The following is a 24,442-nucleotide window of genomic DNA, read 5'->3' on the forward strand; positions in this document are numbered from 1 at the left end:
CATTCTCTCACAACGTGACCAATGTAGAAATGTTTTGTGTGATCAGACATGTATAACGCAGCTCAAATTACTGACCATCTCATGGAGGTGAGGGACATGTCTGTCTTAGTCATGCATATATGAAGGCAAAGTTTAGTCAAGACAGGACATTTGCCTCTACAGAAAGGGGACTTAAGGGGACTAAATGGGAGTATTTAGTAAAGCCCACCAAGGAATTTGGTATAAAGTTTCATAAAGGAACTTAGGTAAATAAATTTTGCATACTTTTTTAGGATAATCTGTAGTACCAGAGAAAGCTACTTGCTCCAGATGATGAGGGATGTCTTGAGTTCCTCTAAAAAGCTGGGAAAACTTCTTCATCCTTAAGGTGATTCTGAAGAAGAATTAGGGCTTCTAAGGAGCTGATAATATGTCAGCACCAGAACTGTGAATTGTATTGGGGTCCTACAAAAATAGGCTACCCCAGGGAAAATACAGAATTCAATCCTCTATGCTTGTACAACAGAAATCCCAGGGCACATACTCTATCTCCTCAGATTCTCTGGGAGATTTGCTAGGTAAAGACCCTGCTTAGGTGTGCAAACAAGTCTGAGAATCCAGTCAGATACTTCTATTAGAAGAAAAATCATCTTAATATGAGTTTACATTGATTAAACAAGCGATACAACAGAACAGACCATCTGTTGAGGGGGTCGTCAGTAGACCTGGGTTCAAATTTTAATAACCTGTTTATAAGATAAGGTGGTTGCATGAGATAATTTGTAAGAACCCTTCCAGAGCTAAGTCTTATATTGCTATGAAAGTACCTTCCTTCTCTTCCATTATGGTGATTGATTGTGTTGTTACCATGACAACCAGAGCAGCTATTATATATATATTTTTAAGTACAGGAAAATAGCATAGGTTAAAACCTCCACTGTCAACCTCTTTGAGGTCTATAGCAATTTAATCGTGAAATCCCTATTTCGTATTGAATTTTCTTGTATGTGTTTGTATGTTAAAGTATTATTCATTCTATTTTTTTAACTTTTATTTATTTTAATTTCAAATTTTACAAAACCAAAAAATCCCCCCAAACCCCAAAGCATTTCTATAGTCAAAGAAAAGGAAGACTGTACATGAATGGAATCATAAATCTCATATATATTTAGCTTATTTTTCTTCATATCTACATAATAAATCTCATCCACAAATGTGCCAGCCCCTCCCCACCCTTCCCACATTGCAGAAAGTATTGTCTGGGAGGCCATGTTCATACACAATAATTGTTTCATGTTTTCACCTTTTAATCACTCTTTGGAGGCTACATCCACAATTGATTCTTCCAATTATACGAATGAGCAACTATGAGGCTGGTTGTAGCTTAATAAGTTTACTAAATCAAAAGTAGTAGTAGTAGGGAGGAGAGGGAAAAGTAGGAGAGAGGTAGATAGACGCTTAGCTTTTCTAATCTGTGGCTGCCATTATACACTCTGTCACGCACACCCACGGCTCTCACTTTCTACTGGCTTCCAATTATAAACATTTTTTTCCACCCACTAACTCACACATGCCATATTTCAGGAACCAATCATAGTTTCTTAATTTGCCGGGGCCACTTGTGGGGGGGGGGGGAGGGCAGTGCCTGTTGCTCTCTCCTGATATTTTTTTTTACTCTCCTTGCTTCCTGACTCACTGGTTCTTAATTTCCATTTTCCCATGGCTCATTTATCTCAACTCACTCGCTGGTATTTGGCCTCCAGATGGCGTCACATGAGTGACATGGGAAAAAGGAGAGATTTGCTTTAGTCATAGCATTCCTTCTGGAGCTGGGTATAATATTCTCTTGGTTCTACTCAGTTCACTCTTCATTATCCCATGTTGTTCTTTCCAACTTTTTTTATTAGCTTGCTTATGGCTTCAGTAGTATTCCAGCACCAGCATATACCACAATTTGCTTAGCCATTCCCCAGTTGATGAGCAGCCCCTTGATTTCCAATTCTTTGCCATTGATGCTTGTATTCTAGAGGATTATTTGGTCATTTATTTCTTCCTTTTTTGCCCCCTGAGGCAAACAAGATTAAGTGACTTGCCCTGAGTCACATAGCTAGTAATGTCTGAGGCTGGATTTGAACTGAGGAAGATGAGCCTTTCTGACTCTATTCACTTTGCCCCTTACCTGTCCTGGTCATTTATTTCTAACATTGACTTTCAATTGAAGAATAAATACATTGCTTTAGTGTTCGTTGGAAGCAGAGAACAAATCCCTGTCCAATCACAGTCAGTTCTTTCATACCATAAATGACCATTTGGGGGATTGTTCAGATTTAGGCATTTGTAATGACGTTGTTAAAACCAGAGCAGAATGATTTGACTTTTCGCACAGAGAACCATTATTATGTTTTTAGGATTTTGTATAACTGGAACTTTTACGACTTTTTATCAAAGCCCAACAAGTTGCTGTAACTTGAAATGCCGCTGTGAGAAGTTACCGATCTTTGGCTCACCCATTTGTGTCGACAAGTTCAGAGTTCTGACCTGTTTTCCCACCCTGTGCTATTGGATTTCCCTGTGAAGTTGGGATGAGTTTTGTGAGCTCCGCACCGCCTGGTTTCAGCCAACTTTTGCAGCCTCATTCCCCATTCCTCCATGTCATGCACATATTCATGTCCATTGGCCCACAGCCTCTTTCCCAAGCTTGATATTCCCTCTTTCCTCTTTGGGCTTTTGCTTAGGCCACCCTTCTGACCCTGGCATGCATTCCTCCTTCATCTCCATTTTCCAAGCTTCCCTCAGGGCTCAACTCAGGTGCCCCCACCCGCACCAGGCAACATCTCTCCGTTACCAACGTTCTCTCCCTTCTGCAATTTCTTTTGCTTGCAACGATAATAGCCATAATAATAATAATCAACTATTTCCACTTACTAGATGCCAGGCATTGTGCGAAATGCTTTACAATTATTATCTCGTTTGACTGTCACACCAGTTCTGAGAGGAGGAGATGTATTATTATCTCCGTTTTACAAAGGGGGAAAGTGAGGAAAATAGAGGTAAGTGACTTGCCCAGGGAGTACAGACCAGCTTTGACCTCAGGTGTTCCTGACTCTGGGCCCAACACTATTCCCTGAGCCAGCCAGCTCCTCTGTCTGTTCATATGCTGTGTCTGCCCCAGAACATCAGCTTCTTGAGGACAGGGACTTGTCTGGTCTGCCTGGCATCTCATTCAGTGCCTTGAATCGAGTCAGTGTTAAGTCAATGTGTGTTGAATTGAATTCCTTCCCAAACTTTGTGTGCCGTAGGTAGGGGACATAAAGGAGGAGAAGTTTTGATCTCCGGGAGAAAAAACCAATCCTTAGACGGGACAAAGCCATTTAAGCGCATCCCCTCATTTACAGAGGAGAAAAGAGGCCCAGACCCCTTGGCCAAGGTCATAAGAACTAAGGGTCGGACATGAGATTTGAACTCAAGCCCTCTCACTCGGGAGCCAGCACTCTTTGTGCCAAACTGGGCTGTTTCTCTTTTTGGGAGACATCTTGATGGGACAGGATAAAAGGACAAGCTTTACCCATAGGTTCCCCCTTTAGTGGCCAGGGAAAGGAGGTGAGAAATAAGAAATAAAGTGTCGGACCTTAGTTCTATGGAAATAGCCGGAGGGATTTTGTAGGGTGAAAGTGAAAGAGAAGGGCAACAGTAGCCAAGAACCAGCCAGGAGTGAATTGGTCCCTTCCGGTTGTGGCGCTCTCTCCGTGCGTGCCGTAAGGGCAGCTTGATGGAGGGCTTGATGGGGCCACTTCTAGCTTAGGCGGCAGATAAGGGCATTCCCGGCCCCAGCCCGGATTCGGCCAGCCCGCCCATTGCCCCTCCGTGCTCACGAGCCCCTTCTCTTTGGCTTCAGATGTGACGAATACGTTACGCAGCTGGACGAGATGCAAAGGCAGTTGGCGGCTGCGGAGGATGAGAAGAAGACGCTCAATTCCCTCTTACGGATGGCTATCCAGCAAAAGCTCGCCCTGACTCAGCGCCTGGAGGACTTAGAGTTTGACCACGAGCAGTCGCGAAGGAGCAAAGGCAAGCTTGGAAAGAACAAGATCGGCAGCCCTAAAGTAAGTGGGGAGGCATCAGCCACCGTGCCCACCATAGACACTTTCTTCCTGCATAGTCAGGGCCCACAGCCACCAAACATACTGCTCAGCAGTGGCACTCAGAGGAAAAGGTATGCATGCAGCGCTCTTTACAGTACGGTGCAGCGGCCAGATTTGACTTAAATTTGTTCGAAGAAATAATCTTTTGGGGTGGGGCGGGGCGGGGCGGGGCGGGGGAAGGGGGGTAAGAAAGCCGCTGGATATTGGGGAGGCTGATGACTGGGATCTGCATTGCTCCTTTGGCTAATGGAGAGAATTTTTAACTGTCTTGTTAGTTAGTTTATTGGGCTGCTTCTCGTATGCATGAATGTAACTTTCCCTCCCCCAAGGAGCTAAGATGGGCGAAAGTGGTGTTGCTCTCTTGAATGAGGAAAGAGGGGCTCCGGGTGTGTCCAAGCCCCCAGACATGGCCGAGAGCTGAGCTGCTTGGCGGTTTTCTTTTCTTCCAGAGAAGCGAATGAACGTGTTGGGATTTTGTACCGTTTGTTCATATCGCTGGCTACGAGAATGTCTGTGTTTGCTTAAAATGGAGGGGGAGGCTCTATTCAAGCAGGCAGTCTTGTCTATGTGTGCGATGAGCTTTTCATCCAAGCCACGGAAGGGTACATTCTTCGCGGCTGGAATTGGGGACCTCAGCCAGAGTCCCAGTAAAACCAACCCCACTCTAGAGCCCCGATACCCAGTCAGACGCTAAGCGGTGTCTTCTCAGGAGACCCAACCTGACTGACTTGAACTAAATCTCCTCTTCGGCCCAGAAGGGCTTATCAAACAGACTTGGCTGGGTCCTGCCCTGGGCACCACAGAAGGTAGCACCCCAAGGACTTGTTTGTCATGTTGGCCAAGTTAAAAAGCAATGAAAATGATGTTATCACTCAGAAGGTGTTGAAAGGTAATTAAAGTGAAACTCTTTTGTTTTCTATATGTATTTTTCTTGGATCTCCTTCCTGCAAGACAATTTTCACCTTCCCTTTGTGATCAGAACCATCCCAGGACTTCAGGGGCTTTCTACCAACAGCATTTATTAAGAGTCCCCCCTGATCCCACCTCCACAGAATCATTTCTCCTGAGGGGCCCCCCTTCCCTGAGTGAATTCCTCCAGGGGCACCGGCTCAGCAAGGAAAAAAGGTTAACTGTGGCACCACCAGGTAAACATTTTTTCCTTGGGTGCATGTGATGCAAATGGCGGTTGAATAGACACGTTTCTCTTCCCTTCCGAACATGCCCACTTCCGCACGTGCTCTGACTTAGAGAAATCTCCAGTCTTTCCCCTGCGACAGGACAGGACGTTGTTGTTTCCTCTTCCCACTCTTTTACCCGTGGTCAGAGGAGACGTCCCAGAAGTTCTGGAGGCTCTTGTTAAAGCCAAAGGGGAGGAAAGATGGGTGGAAAAGGTGTGTCTTTAGCCACAGGACAGTCAGTCAGAGGCAGGAGGCACAATCAATAGCCGTCTGGACGCCCCGGGGCGTTGGGGAGCTGAGAGAGAATTTCAGTGCACTCTTTAGAAGAGGACGAATCTAGCCAACAGGCCTTCTGTAACGAATCCAAATTTTCCCTCAAATCCTGAACAACATCAAGCTAGTAAGTCTTGGAAGCCCATTTGCTCTCAAGGGCACCCTGGGCTCGGCACGATGCTCTTGCCTTGGAAACCCTAAAATGTTTTTTTAAGGCAAAGCCATTATTGGACTCAAAGCTGCTCAAATTGTCCCAGCTGACGTTCAACTTCATCATTTTGGATTTTACTTTGAACTTTGATAAGGAGAAGAGGCCTGAACAGGGAGCATGAATAAAAGGAATGCTTCCCAGAAACCTGGGAAAAGGAACTATACTATAGGCATATTTTCAAAGGAATCTATTGAGTATAATTGAAATCAGTGACTCGGTAGATCAAGATGGCAGTTTCTGGATTCAGAAAGCTAAATTCTATATTGATGCTACATTCTATATTTAAGCACTGTAGTATAAAGAGCAGGCACAGCTAGGTAGTTCTGTGGATAGATCTCCAGGCTTGGAGATAGGAGAACCTGAATTCAAACCTGGCCTCGGATACTTCCTAGCTGTGTGACCCTGAGCAAGTCACTTAACCCCAGTGGCCTAGCCCTTGCCTGCCACTTCTCTGTCTTAGAACTGATACTAAGATAGAAGGTAAAGGTTTTCGAAAGAAAGCACTGCATTTGGAGTCAAAGAAGCTGGGTTCACATCCCAGCTCTACCATTTACTAACTCTGTGACTTTGGACAAGTCACTTCCCCTCTCTAAACTCAATTCCTCTTCTGTCAAATGAGAGGATTGAGCTGGATGACTTCTAGATGACATCTTCCAGTTCCAAGTTTTTGATTCCATGATTTCACTAATGTGGATCCCTCCAGTGGGAGAGAGGAAGAAATGGGATGCAGCTAAAATAATGAAAGCATCACCCCGCTTATTCAGTCACAAAAAGTAGACTCGGACTTCCCAGGAAAATTAAACACACAATTGAAGTATTACTTTCAAATGACAACTGAAACATTCTCTACACCTTAAGTGGGAAAGCAATGAAAGAGTCCGAAAGAATCTCTGGCATGCATTTATCAATGGGCTCTAAGGAGCTGGAAGGGTCATCAGATGCCATCAAATCCTACTCTCACCTGAACAAGAACCCACATCAACAATAAACCTGATTAATGGTAATCAGCTGCCCCTTCCATTGAGGGAGAATTGACTCTCAGAGCCCTTCATTCAGTCCCACACATGGCAGAAGTTTTCCCTTACATCATGCTGAAATTGGCTTCTCTATACCTTCCGCCCATTTCTCCGAGTCTTGCCTGTGGGGCAAGTGCAATAATCACTTTCCTACAAGACAGCCCTTTACACACTCTCGTGTTGTCTTCAGGGTTTCTTATTCAGGCTAAAAACTCCCCAGCTTCTTCACTGCTCTCAATGGAGCAGGCTCTGGAGGCTCTCTACATCCTAGTCACCTTCTTTTGATGCTCGCCCTTAACTGCGTGCCCAGAACTTGCCCCAGTACTCTAGAAACGGTCTGTCGAGGCTGGAGCACTCTAGGACTGACCAGATTCTGGTATTCTCCTTCCTGGCCTCTCTTCATGCAGTTCAGTAGGGCACGTCTTTTAGAAGTCTTTTCATGCTGCTGATTCCCAGTGAGCTTCGAGTATGCCAAAGTACCTGCATCCCCTTTTCAGGCAAACTGCCATCTTGCTCCCAATCCTTCATCCCATACTTATGGAGCGCTTGTTTGCTTTGTTCCATCTTATCCCAGTAGATTCGGCTCAGTTTTGTAGCCTATTCAGATCTCCTTTGGAGCCTGGTTCTGTCCTGCAATAGCCATCCAGAGCTGGACGGGACCTCGGGCACTCCTCCCCTCCCATTTTACATGTGAGGAAGCCTACGAGCGAGCTAGCCCTCCTAGTGCACGAAAGATCTGCAGGCTTGCTAGGTGGGTCTCCTGGGCTTTGAAGTCGACCTAACCGTGTAGCCCATGCCCGCTGTTTACGGCAGATGAACTAGTTCTCAAAGCACCCCACGACACCATCTCCCCATAGGTAGCCCGTGCACCAGGAGAGTGTGAGAAGCTTCGTCAAGGAATTTCCTAAAATCGAGGCCAGATTGATCAAGAGTGTCCCCCCCATTCACACGCTTTTCGGAGGGCACACGAAGACTGGACAAACGATCCCAAAGACCGCATGGCTAGTTTGGCATGACTAAAAACTAGTGGCTCTTTGTGATCACGGCTTCCTTTTCCAAGTCCCACAGACCTAAATTGTATTGAATTGTATATTTTCATAAAAAGGTGCTCCGTGTTTCCCAGGAATCAAAGTCAAACTAACTGTCATGTGATCTGTAGCTCCATTCTCTTCTTTAAAAAAAAACAACCCCCCCCCCAAACTAGACCTTTGAGCTTTACTCTAGGCCTGCAGAACGAGTAAGTACACGATGTTACGAAGGGTGTTGAATTTGGCTCAGTAATCTACCTGCTGGATCTTCCAGGAGTTAAGCTATAGGTCTCCTCCATCCCGTGATCCTCAGGGGCAGCCAGAGAATCTCTTAGCTTCCTGTGTATCTCAGTTCTCCGATTCCCTTCTACAGCTCTTTTCATTTTGTTCTTTCCAACCCAAGATTGTCCTCTTTGGCAAATGAAAGGCAGTCAGTAGTTAGTGTGTGCCATGCACTGGGTTAAGTCCCAGGGATACAAGGAAAGATAAATAGAGTCCCTGCCCTCAGGAAGCTCCCATTCAAATGGAGGATAAGTATGTCCGTAGAAGATATAAAAATATACAAGCTGAATTGGAGATCATCTCAGAAGGAAACCACTAGCAAGCATTAGGAGGGAATGGAAAAGTTTCTTCTAGAAGGGACGTTGTGAGATAAGTCTTGAAGGAACTAGAAAGTCCAGGATACAGAGAAAAAGGGAGAATATTCCAGGCAGTGAAAATGACCACAGTCAGGAGATTGGACAAGGCAGAGTCATAGTCAGGTCACTGGCCGTGACCACAGGGAGGAGAAAAGATAGGAAAGGGGCCGGGCTTTGAAATGCTTCCACAGCTAAATGATTTTCTATTTGATCCTGGACGTTACAGGCAGGCACTGAAGTTTGTTGACTAGGGAATGAACATAGTGGGTTTGGGGAAGACCAGTTTGGCAGGGGAATGGACAATAATGGAGGGAGACAACTGGAGGGCTCTTCCAATAGTTGAGGCATGAGATGATGAGAGCCTATCCCCTGGGTTAAAGGAGAGAACTAAACATTTATGGCAGACGTGACAGGGGTAAAAATGACAGGATCTGGCAATAGATTGGGTACACGAGGGGAGGCAGGGTGAGAAGTCAGAAATGGCACCTAGGTTGGACGCCAGGGTATCTGAAAGGATGGTAGTAATGGGGAAGAGGGGAGCCTTTCAGGGAGAAAGATAATGAGTTCAGTTGAACATGTTGAGTTCAAGCTCGCTAGGGAATATCCAATTTGAGATGTGAGGTTGGAAGTCAGTAGAGAAATTAAGGCTAGATAAGTAGATTGGAGTGTCTTCTCCCTAAAGATGATAACTGAACTCATGGGACAGGATGAGATCACAAGGGAGAGTATAGACTACAAAGAGAAAAGAGATGTCCATAATTAGTAAGTGTGGAAGAAGACCCAGCAAAGGGAACTAAGAAGGAAAAGGCAGAAGGTAGGAGAATTAGGAGAGAGCAATGTCATGGCAACCTAGATGGGAGAGTATCAAGAAAAAGAGAATGGTGAATGATATCAAAGGCTGAAGAGAGGTCAAGAAGGATAAGGACTGAAAAAAAAGAGAGGGATATTAATAAAGATCAGAACTGTGACATTGTCCTAGGGAGCTCTGGCTATCAGTGAAGACTGGCACCTTCTCTGCAACTTTGCATCTCAGTTGCCTAGATTGTCTAGAGAAGAAGTGATTTGCCCAAGGTCACGTAGCCAGTGTATATCCAAGGCTGGACTGAAATCCAGATCTTTCTGCCTGCCATGCCAGGTTACCTGTCACAGGCACAGAAAAGAAGCAAAATAAGATTTGGGTAGTTCTATTTTCTCTGTCATTAGGTTTTGTTTTTCTATAACTTCTAGATAGATTCAGTTTATTCTCAACATCAGTTCTCCTGACACGATTCTTGGAGGACTTTCTCCTTCCCTCCTCTTCATCCTTTTTTACCTGCCTGTTTCCTTCATCTAGATATGGTATCTTTTAAAATTGGGGTCAATAAGTTTCCTAGAAGCCAAATGTTCTCTTTTTATAATTTCTTTTCTTCCTCACCAGAATGTTTCTTTTTCTTTTTCTTTTCTTTTCTTGTCTTCAAAAGTTCATTTTTTGAGGGATTCCCATCCGCAGGAAAACCTAACTCTCCTTTCCCTGAACCCTTTGAAATAAGCTCTGCTCTCCTGGAATGCACATGGCAGATGATGCCCAGCTTTCCTCTTCTTTTCTTTGACAAGTCAGTTCTGCAATGGAGAGGATACTTTTCCACCAAGTTCCTCTCATTTCTACTTCTGTCACTAGATCTTCCCTATTCAGGATAGGCAGATCCAGAAGAGCAGCTCCCCTCAGTGTTCTCTGGCCCTTTTGAAGAATGAAATGATCTTGAAGGCAAGTCGAGAAAGTCTTGGCTGCTCTGCTTTGATGATGAGTGTGATGATGGCACTTTGCACCTAGGATTTGCATGGCACTGGATTACTGTTATACCTCTTGCTGTCTCCTGCTGATTTGCACACAAGTATTGTCAATCATGCTTTCCCATCGATTTCTTCTCATTGAGCATATCTTCTGAGTAGTCTGGGTTCCTCCTGCCTCTTCCTTTCTCATCGTCCTCATCTACCTCCCTATTCCCACCCCCTTCTATTTTATTCCTATTTCACTTAAATAAACTGTACTTCTCTACAGCATCATTCTAGTTGGGAGTCTCATTCCACCAAGCCTCATCCACCTCATTGGTCTGTTTTGCCGTTTCCCCATTTCTGAAACACTGTATTCATCAATAAACTCTGCCATCTGGCTTTCCTCAAGCTTCACCTAAAATCCATCTGCAGCAAAAAAAAAAAATCCTTTCTTCCCCCACTTAATATTAATGGCTCCCCTCGTCCCATATTGTCTCTCCCATTAGAACGTGAGCTTCTGGACCTCGGGGGCTCTTCTTGCCTTTCTTTGGATTGTCTCGCACATAGCATCCACTTCAAAATGCTTATTAACCAACTGAGTTATGGATTTGAATCTCTAATATTGTCGTGACAGAAATTCTGAGCAACCTAGTTGAGAGCAGGATCGACGTAGTAGCTGGGCCAGTCCTCTCAATAACCAGAGATTCGGAGGGAGGAGGGAAGCTGGGTCTTGTGGTGACTTCCAGGATGACAGAGCAAACTCTCGAGCCGCACAGGCGTGCCCTCTTCTGATTTTCCAGAATCACCTTGATAGTTCAGTCCTTTGGCTGCCATCCACTCTGGAGAAAGCCCTTACCCACAAGTAAGACATCTGAGTCAGGTCGCAGGACAGGCCAGTAAGTTCATCTCAGCTCCTCCCAAGTTCTCTCTGGTAGTGAGAGCGGTCTGGGTCTACACGGAATGAATAAGACTTGCAGCACTGGTTTAAATTGGCAAGACGTGACCCTTGGGGCTAATCGAGTTTCTCTGGAATGTGAGTGGGCGAAGTTATGAAGAGAGGGAACCAGGAAGGAAGAAGAGAGTGAAATGAAGCTTGATTAAGTCTTAACAACATCGAATGAAAAATCCATTTTCAATTTCGCAATACTAGGCTTCCCGCTATGCGTGGCGGCAATGTCTCCCTTCTCTTTCCTTTGCATTTTTGTCTCTTTGGCTTACGTTTTCACACTCAGAATTTATGAGATGCCCCCCCTCCTCCCAATGAAAATGTCGTCATTCTTTTCTCAAAAATTTTTTCAACAAATATTTTCAATTCCACGTAGAAACAATGTTTAACAACTGTTAGCTGACGTTTGGGGACACGTTTGGGGATGAGTCTCTCCCTCGCTCCCTCCCACCTTCCCTGATGGTCAGTAGTCTGATAGAGGGCCGTACAGTACCAGAGTCCTTGGGCCATGAAAGAGGCCGTCTGTCACACACGTAAAGTCCTTTATAAAGTTAAGCCACAAAGCGAAATCCCAAACCAGTTGCCTGAAAAGCCTCTCCAAAATTCCGTGTGTGGATTCTAATCACCCACGGGGGAAGCCAAAGACTGGGAAAACAAATGGGAAGGGGGGTGAAGACTGGGGAAGGGAATGCATGGGGAAAATAACAGACAAGTCACAGGGAAAGCTGCTGATTTTGTGGTATCCATCGGGGAGATGAGTCAGAGAGACAGACAGACAGACAGATAGAGACAGACAGACAGACAAAGAGACAGAGAGAGGCAGAGAGAGAGGAGGAAGGGGGGAGAGACAGACAGACAGACAGACAGAGAGTGCACGCTGGTCTTAGACCAGTTTATTCTACCTTTTCACATCATTGAGGGTTTCTGGGTATCCTTCAACAAAGGGAGCATCCCAGGTTTTTACCTAAGATTACAAGTCCAATTACAAAGATAATGAAACAGGTGGCTACAAGATTGCTCAGCCAGGGGGCCAGGAAGGAGTTATTTGAAAGTCCTTCCTGACTAATGCAAACCTTCCTCTTCCCAGAACGCTGGTCAAAACTTACTCAGATGGTCAAAGTAAGCCGTAGAGGTTCAAAAAGACCTTTTCAGCCTGTCCGCCAGCTGCAGCTCCATTTCTTTGAAGGGACAATTTCTAAACCCATCAAACATTTAGCCAACCCAATGGAAAGAGTCAGTATTTACCCAGCATGCAGTAGAAATGTCTCCAGCTATGTCTGGTCCAGGAGCCCTTTGCTGGTTGGCATCCACTTTTGAATACATCTTTAATACCTTCATGATGTGTCATTCCTGAAACCCTTCATGGTCAGCCGCCATCTTCTCCGCACTGTCTTTGTGTTCTTCTAAGGAAGGAGGGGAGGGTGTCTGTGATGGAGCAGCCCTTCAGAAGGTAAGCCTGGACCCAGGGAGACAGAGCACTGTCCTGGACACTCTCACCTGTCCTTGTGCTCAGGTAGAATCCTGGAAAGCCATTTGGAAGGCCTTTAGCCCTGCCTTCTCAGATTGTTCCAGGGCAATTCTAAAGACCACAAGGCCATCAGAACCCTGTTAACCCGTGACATCTCAGCTGTAGCCATGTTGTCGTTTTCTTGACTCAGTTTATCCATCCCTCCCAACTTCTCTTATTCTCAATATTTGTCGTTTCTTCTTAAATAGTACTATTCCATTCCATTCCTACATCACAATTTTTCTTAGTCACTCTTTACTACTAAAAAGGGGGGATCTGGATGCAGTCAAATGACAGAACAAGAAGAAGCATCAGGGCCAAGCTTGCTCCCCAGCTTTACATTAATAAGGGTTTAGAAAGCACAGCGGACTGAGTTCTCATCGGAACAGCTCAGAAAGGTCACAGGGAATCCAGTTTCCACGTCAGGACAGCTTTGGGAGATAGAAGAAGACACTGAGGCTCTGGCCAAGATTCTGGGCAGTATGGAAAGAGGACCAAAACAGGGCGCAGGAACAGAACGTCCTGGGGCAGAAAGAGATCCCTGGGATTTGTGTGCAGATCTTTGTGGTAGGAACAGGCGCCAGCCAGCCATCCGGTCATCCATTCCCTGGGTCCAGCCTACAGAACTAGGGTGGATAGGAGCAGTCAGGAGAGTGGACCCTTGCTGTATACTAAACAAGTTCTGGAAACGAATGTAGGACTAATGATTAAGTCCAGCATCAGTTTACCAATACTCCAACGAGGAACAAGCTGACTCCAAAATGAGTCAGAAATTTGTAGAATTCAGACAAGGAAAGCAATGAACAGACCTTCCCCCACCTCAGGAGTGTTAACTTGGAAATAACACAGAACTATTGAATAGTCAGAAAAACCAAGTCTTTAAGCATGAGAGGGAGAAGTCCAATTTGGCCCTTTACTCAGAGTTGGGCGCCACAATCTTTTCAGGTGCAAACCCTGGACTCTGAGGATGTTACCCCTGGGAGTGCCACAATGCTAAATGATGATTCCAGGAACAAAAGAATTTGGGGAACCTCTAGACCACTCTAGATGCCCCGGGGGCTTAGGATGAGGGGGACAGTTGACTGACTTTACAATGGTAAGAAAGGAAAAGGAGGAGCTCCAGACAGGAATGACAGTGAGGGGCTGATGCCCTACAATGGACACAAAAGGGAAAGACTCAGCCCAGGGCTGGGCCGCCTTGGTAATGGACCTTAGCCAGGGGGAGACACCATTGGGACAAGAGATACTTAATATTGGATGGGATTAGTTGCTCCCACCCAAAGGACCAGGATGTTCATTGTCTGGTGAAGTGGGACCTTCCCTCAGGGGGAAACTCTCCTGTGACAAGGTCCAAACCTGGGGTTTCTACCTCCCCACTAAATAAACTGGGGATCTCTAGATTTCTAGATTTGACTGGAGCAATAAAAGCTTGCAGGTCCCTAGCCAGAGCTGTGAAAGTAGCAGAAGAATGTGAGGACAGAAGCTCTGAACAGACATTTCCTTCCTCCCCCACCCCCTACATTGTGCAGAGATCTGCACTAACATAAAGTCCAAAGTCAAGGAGTAGTTGGAAAAGAATAAGCAAACAAAAAGGAACCTGGCCATAAAGAGCTATCCTGACACCCAGGAAGCTCAAGAGACAAATACAGAAGAGGAGAAGGATTTAAATAACATTTATAAGGCCCAAAGGAAATACAGCTGGGACACAAATCCAACAAAGATTCATAAAAGAGTTCAAGGAAGAGTTTTAAAAAGAACTAAAAATGACTTTCAAATTGAAATGAGTGGTAGAGAAAAAATTGTCAGAGAGCTAGGGAGGAAAAATGAGAATTAACAGCTTAGAAAAAGGTATAAAACCTTACTAAAGAAAAAGTTCTGTGAAAATTAAAGTTGGAGAATAGAAAGCTAATGACTCCAAGAAACAGCAAGAAATAATAAAACAAAGTCAAAATACTAAACGGAAGAAGAAAAGGAAAAAGCATAAAGTATTGTATAAGAAAAATAATATGAAAACAGATTGAGAAGCGGTAAAGTGAGAATCATTGGTGAAAGCAATAAGCAACCAAAAAAGAGGTTAGGCATCTTATTTCAAGAAATCATAAAAGAAATCTGTTCAGATACTTTAGAATAGAGGCCAGAGTAGAAAATGAAGAAACTGCCAAACTCCCAGTAACAAAATCTAGAATTTCCAAAATCAAAATTAAAATACTGTAAGTCGTCAAGAAAAAAAAGAATTCAAGTACCTAGACACTCAGATTCACAAAAGATCTAGCAACCACCAACACTAAAGAGCCAAGAACTTGGAATATGATCTTCCAGGAGACAAATGACCTAGGCTTACAACCAAGAATAACTTTCCTAGCAAAACGAAGGATACTCCTATGGGATATGAAATGGATTTTAATTAAATAGATAATTTCAAGAATTGCTGATAAAAGAACCAAGTTGAAAATTTGACAAACAAATACAGGAGTTAAAAAGGTGAATAAGAATGAGAAGCGTAAGGAACTAGAGCAGGTTAAGTTTTTTGACTCTTGTATGAGGAGGGAATATGTGTAGGAGATCATAGAGTCTAATTAGACAGAGGGTTTGGGTGTGATTCTCTTCTGTTTGGATGGATCTCAGAAGAATAAAGGAAAGAGTCCATAAACAAAATACACTGGAAAATGGGGGGAAGGGAAATGTTCACATAAATGGGGTCCACAAAGAGGAATTTATACAACAAGGAGAGGTAAATGGGGAGGGGTGGATGAAACTTGAATCTCACTCTCATCTGAACTAGTTAATGGAGGAAGAATACATACATACATACATACACACACACATACATACACACACGCATACGCACAGTTGTATATAGAACTATATCTTATTCAACAATGAAAAGGGTTAAGGGAAAAGAAGGATAGATTAAGGTAAGCATTAACTGGAGTCCCACTGGGGACAGGCAGGGTGTGGTGAAGGGCACTATATAAATGCTTCTTCCCTATCCTTTTCCTTTCATCTAAATTCACTTTCACAAAATTAAGCACGTATCAAGGCATAAAAACCTCACAAACATATACCAAAAAATCAAACATATCATTTGTCAACAAGAAGGCAATAAAACTTAGATTGTTTGAGTTATGTTGAAGCAGAAATCAAAAATCAATTGGAAACTAAATAACATTCCTAACCAATACGCCTCAAAGAATAAATTACAGAAAAAAGTCATTTCTTTAATGATAATGTTAATAATAAGACAATATACCAAAATGTATGTAATGTAATCAAAAGCATTGCTTAGGAGATTTTCCATCTCTGAGCTCTTTTGTCAATAAAAGGGAGAAAGAGCAAATGAACAAATTGGGCACGCAGCAAAAACCCCCCAACAAATTGAAACCCCTTCCCCCAATTAAACACCAAAATGAAGCTACTTAAAATGAAAGTTGAGACTATTTATTAAAAGAAAAAATCAATTGAACTAATTAATAAAACGAGTAACTTTTTAAAAAGCCAGTTAAATAGGCAAGTCATTGGCTAATTTGATTTTTTAAAGAAAGAAGAAAGTCAGATTATCAGTATTGAAAATGAAAAGGGTGAATTAACAAACAACTAATAGAAATAAAAGCAAATATTTAATTAAGAGCTATTTCATTCAACTATGTGCCAATAAAAGAATAATTTCAATGAAATGGATGAGTATTTACAAAACTACTAATTGCTCAGATTAACAGAACAGGAAATAGAATACTTCAATAGCCTTAGCTTAGAAAAAGAAATTGCAGAAGTCACCAGTGAACTTCAGAAGAAAAAACTCCCAGAAACAGAGGGATTTACAACGAATTCTACTAAATAGTTAAAGACCAGTTTGTTCTAATACTACATAAAATGTTTGAAAAGGCAGGTAAAGAAAGTCCTACAGAAGAATTGTGGGATGATAGCAGAATAGGGTACAAGATGACCCCATTTTCCAAATTCTCCCACAAATAATAAGAATAGTACCTCAGAGTCAATTTTAGAGGAGCAGAAATGGAGAATTGGAGAAAAACAGTCTAGCCACAGGACAACTTGGGAGGAATGTCTCCGACCCCATGGGTGATGATCTCACCTGACTAAAGTGTACACACCACAGTCAGTCATTGGCAAAGAATAAGCCCTGGGTGCATCTGTGCTAGTGGGCAGCCTCACTTTGTCAGCTTCACTTGGGAGTTTACCAGTCAGGGGCACCAGAATAACAAACAAGCCCTGGCAGCAACTATGTGTATGGCAGCCTCCATTCCCAAGATTTCCAGATACACACAGTTTGGGGGTTGCATGGCTAACCAGGGGAATACTTCAGGGCCCAAGGGTGCTGACCAGACACCACTCTGTCCTGGGCTGTGGCTTCTAGAGAGGAGGAATGAAGAGTGACCACATCTGGATAAGTTTGATTCCTGAGAGGCAAAGACCCTGCTGACTGTAGGAAAGGAAAGCAGAGTCCCTGGTTGCATTTCCAGAGAATAGAAACAAGTTAATTGCTTGCAACCACATGGGATTGGTGGAAGTAGCACTGCCAGAGGATCTGGTCTAGGCTCAGGGGTACAGGGGTAGAGAGGAATACTTGAGGTCACTCACAGATTGGGAAGTGAACCACAAGGAGGAGGGACCTGGTTCTGGGTACTAGAAACTGGAGGAATTCCATATGACCTGGAAAGACCTCCAGGAATGGATGCAGAGTGAAAGGAGTAGAACGAGAACATTGTACACAGAGACGGATACATTGTGGCACGATCGAATGTAACTGACCCTGCTACTAGTAACAATGCAAGGATCCAGGACAACACAGAGAGACAGTATGAGAAAGACTGTATCTACATCCCGAGGAAGAACTGTGGGAGCAGAAATGCAGAAGAAAAACATATGTTCAATCATGTGGTTTGAGGGATATATGATTGGGGATCTTGACTTTAAATGATCACTCTCATTGTAAATATCAACAATATGGAAATGGGTTTTGAACAGTGATACATGTATAACCCAGTGGAATTGCTCATCAGCTCAGGGAGGAGGTAGGGAAGAGGGGTAAAAAAAGAACATGAATCATGTAACCATGGAAAAATATTCTTAATCAATCAATTAATTAAAATTTATTTTAATTTAAAAAAGATTTAAAATACCAAATGAAAGAGATTGAGGAAAAGTTGGAAAAAATAAGATCAATGCAAGAAAATCAAGAAATTTATAAAGGAGAGGTCAACCATTTGGAAAAAAAGATTTTAAATATCATCAAAGAAGATAGCATATTAAAATTAGACGTGGGCAAAGCAAAGCTATTGATTTCTTAAGACAACAAGAAAGAAACAGACAAAATTAAAAGAATGAAAATTAGAAGAGACTATAAAACATCTTATTACAAAAATAACTGACCTTGGAAATAGATCAAGGAGAAACTATATAAGAATTGTCAGACTACCAGAAAGTTATGATCAAAAAAAGTTTTGACACTTTACTTCAGGAAATTTTTAAGGATAATTGCTGAGAAGTTTTAGAACTAGAGGGTATTTAGGGTTAGGGTTATAATCCACTGATCACCACCTGAAAGAGACCCTAAGATGAATACTCACAGGAACATTTTTGCTTAGATCCATTGCTCCCAGGTTAAGGAGAAAATACTACAATCAGAAAAAACCCCAAGTTAAATACCATGCAGTTAGGATAAGCCAAAACTTATCAGCTTCAACAGTAATAGAGTAAAAGGCATGGAAGACGATAAAGAGTAAAGGAGCTGGTTAACAGCCAAGAATAATATACCAAGCAAAACTGAGCATAATTTTATTAGGAAAAAATGGATATTTAATAGACTAAGGGACTTTAAGGTATTCTTGAGGAAAAGACTAGAACTGAGTAGAAAATTTGATCTACCAGACTCATAAAACAGTTGTCATAAAAAACTAATTATAAGAGATTCAATAGATCAAACTGTTTACTTCTTATATGGGAAAGTTATCTGTAACCCTTAAGAGTGAGAATTACGTGGCTAATTTGAAAGAGCATATATAGATAGAAGGCTCGAGTTCAAGTTGAATATAATGGAATAAGACAGAAATGTAAAAATAAAATAAGGTAGAAAGAGGTAAAGTGGAAACATCTCATACAAAAGAGGTTTGACTGAAAAAATTGTTACAGTAAAGTGAAGTAAGGATTAGAAGATAGCAATGCTAGAACTCTATTCTCCTCAGATCTGAGTTAAAGAGAGAATAACATTCACATCTAGAAAAGTAAAAATCTTAATTTACAAAGAAATAGGAGGTTGAAGGGATAGGATAAAGGAGAGACTCTTAGAAGGATTAAGAGAAAAGAGGGCAAATGGATAAGATAAGGAACAGATTCTTAGAAGGGTGGATAAAATAAGAACTAGGAGGGAAAGGGGCAGCTGGGTAGCTCAGTGGATTGAGAGCCAGACCAAGAGAAGGGAGGTCCTAGGTTCAAATCTGGTCTCAGACACTTCCCAGCTGTGTGACCCTGGGCAAGTCACTTGACCCCCATTGCCTAGCCCTTACCACTCTTCTGCCTTGGCTCTAAGACGGAAGGTAAGGGTTTAAAAAAAAAAAAAAGAACTAGGAGGATAAGCAGAGGGTTAAAGGAAGGACCCTTAGAGGAGTAAGTTAATTAAGAACTAGGAAGGGAAGGGAGAGGATAAGAGAAGGGCTCTTTGGAAGGGAGGACAAACAGTGAGGAAAAAAATAGAATTGAGGGAAACATAATAGTAATTATAACTTTCATTATGAATGAGATGAATTCACCCACAAAACAGAAACAGCTAGCAAAATGGATCAAAAACAAAAACTTGACAATATTTCATTTACCAGAAACACATTTAAAAATGAGAGATAGATGTGGAATAAAAGGCCTGGAGCAGAATAGACAATGCTTCAGCTGATACCAAAAAAAGAAAACCAGGGGTAGCAATTATAATCTCAGACAAAGTTACAGCTAAAATAGATTTTATTAAATGAGAGATATATGGGAAAACGATATTTTGTTAAAAGGTACCATAGATAATAAAACATTTATCAGTATTGTACTTATATGTACCAAATGTTATAGCATCCATATTTTTTTAAAGGAAAATCTAAATAAGCTACAAGTGGAAATAGCAAAACAATAATAGTGGGGGGGGACTTCAATCTTCCCCTCTCAGAATTAGATAAATCTAACCAGAGAATAAATGAGTCAAAGAGATGAGTAGAATTTTAGGTAAGCTAAATATTGTAGATATCTGAGAGAATTAAATGGGAATAGAAAGAGTATACCTTTTCTTCAGCAGTATAGTTTACCTTTATAAAAATTGACCATATATTAGGGCACAAAAACTTTATAGTTAAATGCAAGAACACAGAAATACTAAATGTATTCTTTTCAGACTATAATTAGATAAAAATTATATGTAATAAGTGACAAAATAAAAATTAATTGGAGATTAACTTCATCTTAAATAATGAGTGTGTTAAACAAGACATAGAAACAACAAATACATTTATTAAAGAGAATTATAATAATGAGACCACATGCCAAAACCCATGGGATACAGCAAAAGCAGTTAATTAGAGGAAAATATCTATTTATAAATGCTTATTTCAATAAAATGGAGAAAGAACAGATAAATGAATTGGGGATACAATTTTTAAAAATTAGAAAAAGAGAACAAATTTTAAATTCCCAACTAAACACCAAATTGGAAATCCTAAAAATCAAAGGTGAGCTTAATGGAACTGCATGTAAGAAAACCATCTCATTAATAAATATAGTTATATGAAAAAAATGAACAAAACAACTAACCATTGGTTAACATGACTTAAAAGAGAGAGAAGAAAACCATGTCACTAGCATTAAAAATGAAAGGGTATCTATACTACCAATGAAGCCAAAATCAAAGCAATTGCTAACAATTATTTTGTCCAATTAAAGCAATTGTTAGTAAATTATTTTGCTCAATTATGAATGGAAGAATATTTACAAAAATATAAACTGCTTAGACTATTAAAGGAGGAAATACAATGTCTAAATATGCCTGTTTTAGAAAAGGAAATTGAATAGTCCGTAAATGAACTTTCTAAGAAAAAAGCATTAGGACTAGATGGATTTACAAGTTAATTCTACCAAACATTTAAAGATAAACTAATTCCAATGTTAAGTAAATTATTTTAAATAATAGGTAAAGAAGGAGTCTTACAAAACTCCTTTTATGAAACAAATATGGTGCTGATATCTAAGCCAGGAAGAGTAAAAACAGAGAAATAAAATTATGGATCACTTCATTACTAAATATGTAGGCAGAAAGCCTAAGTAAAAGACTAGCCAGGGGACCACAACAATATATCACAAAGAGGATTTTTACCAGGAATGCAGGAATAGTTTAATAAAAGCGAAACTCTCAACATCATTGATTATATCACACATATAGCAATAGAAAAAGTGACCAAAGTCATATAATTCTATCAATGCATGAAGAAAGAGCTTTTGATAAACTGCAACACTCATTCCTATTTAAAGCACTGGAAAGCATGGGTCTGAATGGGTTTTCTCTTGAAATAAAAAGACGCTTCTGAAACCAGCTGCAAGTCTTATTTGTACTAGAGATAATCTAGAAGCTTCCCAATAAGATCAGGAGTGAAACAAAGATGCCCACTTTCACTAATATTATTTAATATTGTATTTGAAATGTTAGCAATAGCAATAAGACAAGAAAAAAATTGAAGGAATCAGAATGGGCAAAGAAGTAATAAAACCATCTCTTTTTGCAGATGATATGATGGCATATGTGGAAAATCCTAAAAAGTTCATTGAAAGTATCAATAATTTTAGCAAAGTAGTAGGATATAAAATAAACCCACATAAATCATCAGCATTTCTATATATGTGTGAGATAGCTGTCCCATTTAAAATAATCATTGACAGAATAAAATAAAAATAAAATTATACCTGCCAAAAGAAGCCCAAAACTACATGAATGTCATTACAAAATACTTTTAACAACTAAAGTCATGTAAATTGGAGAAATATTCGTTGACAGAGCCAATATAATTAAAACGACAATCCTACTAAACGCATTTTCTTATTCAATGCCATCCCAATTAAATGACCAAAAAATTAAACAGTGTTTGTACAAAGAAAATGAACATAACCAAGATTAGAAGGAAATTGGAGAACTGGGGGAAATTTTTATAGACGGTCTCTTGGAGAGAGGTCTCCCATCTCAAATATATAGAGAACTTTGTCAAATTTATAGGAATATGAGCCATTCTCCAATTGACAAATGGTCAAAAGATATGAACAGACAGTTTTGGTTGAGGAATTCAGAGCTATGTAAAGTCATTGGGGAAATGTTCTAAATATTTATTTACTGATTAAGGAATTGTGGATCAAAATGATTCTGAAATATCATCTCCCACCTACCAGATAGGCTAAAATGATAAAAGGACAAAATGACAAATGCTGGAGGGAATATGGAAAAACAGGGACACCAAAACACTCTGCTGGGTCTCTGAGTCCGCCATTTTGGAGAACAAGCTAGAATTATGCCGCTAGAGTTATAAAAGTGTGTATACCCTTAAACCTGACAGTACCATTGTTGGTTCTGTTTCCAAAGGTATTCAAGGACAAGGAAAAGAATCTAAACATCCTAAAATATTTACGGCAACTCTTTGTGATGGCAAAGAACTGGAATTTAGGGGATACTCATCAAGTAGAGAATGACTGAGCAAGTTGTGGCATATGACTGTGATGGACCATAACCGTGCCATAATAAATGAAGAGCTGCTTAGTTTACAAAAACAGAAAGGTGAACAGGAAATATGAAAAGCAATAAAATAGAACCAAGAGTCAACTACAGAACTGGTGTTTGAAGACTAACTTGTGAGTGAGTGTCCTCCTCCGGAGAAAGAATCAATAAATAGAACCACAAAAGACTTAGTTTATTATACATGGGGGGGGGGGCTTCTCTAGGGTGAGGAGGCAGGGAAGAAGGGAGATATCTGGGAACTTGAGTGAAATCAACAAACAAATAAATTAGTAAGCTTCTCAAAAATAGGGGGTCCTACTAGATTCCTCTTATGACACAAATATGGTCTTGATGCCTAAATCAGGATGGAAGAGCTAAGTGGTTCGATGCATGGAGAGCTGAATCTGGGCTCAGGAAGATTATGTTCCAGAGTTAAGTCTGGTCTCAGACACTTACTAGTTGTGTGATTCTGGGCAAGCCCCTTAAGCTGGTTTGGCTCAGTTTTCTCATCTGGAAAATCCTCCAGTATCTTTGCCAAGGAAACCCCAAATGAAGTCATAAAGAGTCAGACACGCCTGAAAACAACTGAACAACAACAGCAACCTAAATCAGAGATAGTCGAAACAGGGAAAAAGCCTTCCAACCACCTTCCTTAATGAATATTGATGCAAGAAAAATGTAAATAAAAAATTAGCAAGCAGACTACGGTAATATATTACAACAGTCATACACTATAACTAACCTGGATTTTTACAAGGCCAGTTCAATATTAGGAAAACTCTAAGCAAAATTGACTACATTAATGACAAAAAACTAAAATCACAGGATTATTTCCATAGATAAAGAATAAATATTTGGCAAAACATAATGCCCACCATCCACCCACTTTATTCCTCCCTCTTAAAAGCCCAGAAATTAAGAAATCTGGGGAGAATGGGCAAAGGTATCAACTTCTGTAACTTCTTCAAGCCAAGTTGGAATGTTGAGCTCGCCTTAGTAGAGTCTTTGGAAAGGAGCGACGGGCTTGATCCAGAGGGTGGAGAGTGGTTGCAGGGGGCTGGAAATGGATGATGTCATATGAAATCTAATAGAGGATAACTGAGAAGAAATGAAATTAATGAGAATATTTAAAAGAGAGGGACCAAAAAAATCAGGAGGAAGAATATTATCAATGGAAGAATCAGGAGGATCCCCCAATTGATAAATGATCAAAGATTATGAATAGGCAGTTTTCAGAGAAAGAAATTCAAATTGTCAATAGCCATACTAAAAATAGTCTAAATCACAAATGATGAGGGAAATGCAAATTAAAACAACTTTGAGGTGTACGCCTATTCTATTATGACCAAAAAAGGAAAATGACAAATGCTGGAGTGTATGTAGAAAAACAGGTACACTGGTAGACTTTTGTGAATCTATGACATAGATTGGTTCAAACATTCTGGAAAACAATTTGGAACTATGCCCAAAGGGCTATTGAACGGTACTCTTGACTGGGTACTGCATCTACCAGGGCTATACCCCAAAGAGATCAAAGGAAGAGGGAAAAGATACTTTTTGTACAAAAGTTTGGCAGTTCTTTTTGAGGTGGCAAAAAATTGGGCGATAAGTCAGCAAATTGTGGTATATAGATGTGATGCAATCCTCGTGTCCTCTAAGAAATCATGAAGGGGATGGCTTCAGAGAAACCTGAGAAGACTTGTATGAGCTTATACAAACAGAACAGAACCAGGAAGACTTCATGTAGTAAGAGCAATGTTGTAAAAATAATCAATTCGGAAAGACTAAGGAACTTTTATTAACAGAATGACTTGGTGGCTCAGTGGCTAGAGAGCCAGACCCGGAGATGGGAGGATCCAAGTTCAAATATGGCCTCAGACACTTCCTAGGTGTGTAACCCTGGACAACCCCTTCTGCCTTAGAACTGACACTTAGCATTGATTCTAAGAGAAGGTGAGGGGGTTTAAATTTTAAAAATGACCAGTCACGGCTCCAAAGGACTACCGATGAAACAAGCTAATCACCCAAGA

At 41.1% G+C, this 24,442-nt stretch overlaps 1 protein-coding gene across 6 annotated transcripts in view; it reads left to right on the forward strand.

Moving 5' to 3' along the window:
* Positions 1 to 24,442, forward strand: part of BICD1 (BICD cargo adaptor 1) — a 204,353-nt gene that overhangs the window by 130,785 nt on the left and 49,126 nt on the right. For 3 of the 6 annotated variants that reach the window (XM_007502541.2, XM_007502545.2, XM_007502543.2), the window contains exon 7: positions 3,875 to 4,082. In XM_007502541.2, coding sequence (XP_007502603.1) covers positions 3,875 to 4,082 — 208 coding nt within the window. Of the gene's footprint in view, positions 1 to 3,874; positions 4,193 to 5,072; positions 5,267 to 24,442 lie in introns of those variants that run through there. The other 3 variants (XM_001377041.3, XM_007502544.3, XM_056797372.1) reach the window with 3 other exon arrangements.

This window comes from Monodelphis domestica, chromosome 5 (assembly GCF_027887165.1).
Source record: "Monodelphis domestica isolate mMonDom1 chromosome 5, mMonDom1.pri, whole genome shotgun sequence".
Classification (NCBI taxonomy): domain Eukaryota; kingdom Metazoa; phylum Chordata; class Mammalia; order Didelphimorphia; family Didelphidae; genus Monodelphis; species Monodelphis domestica.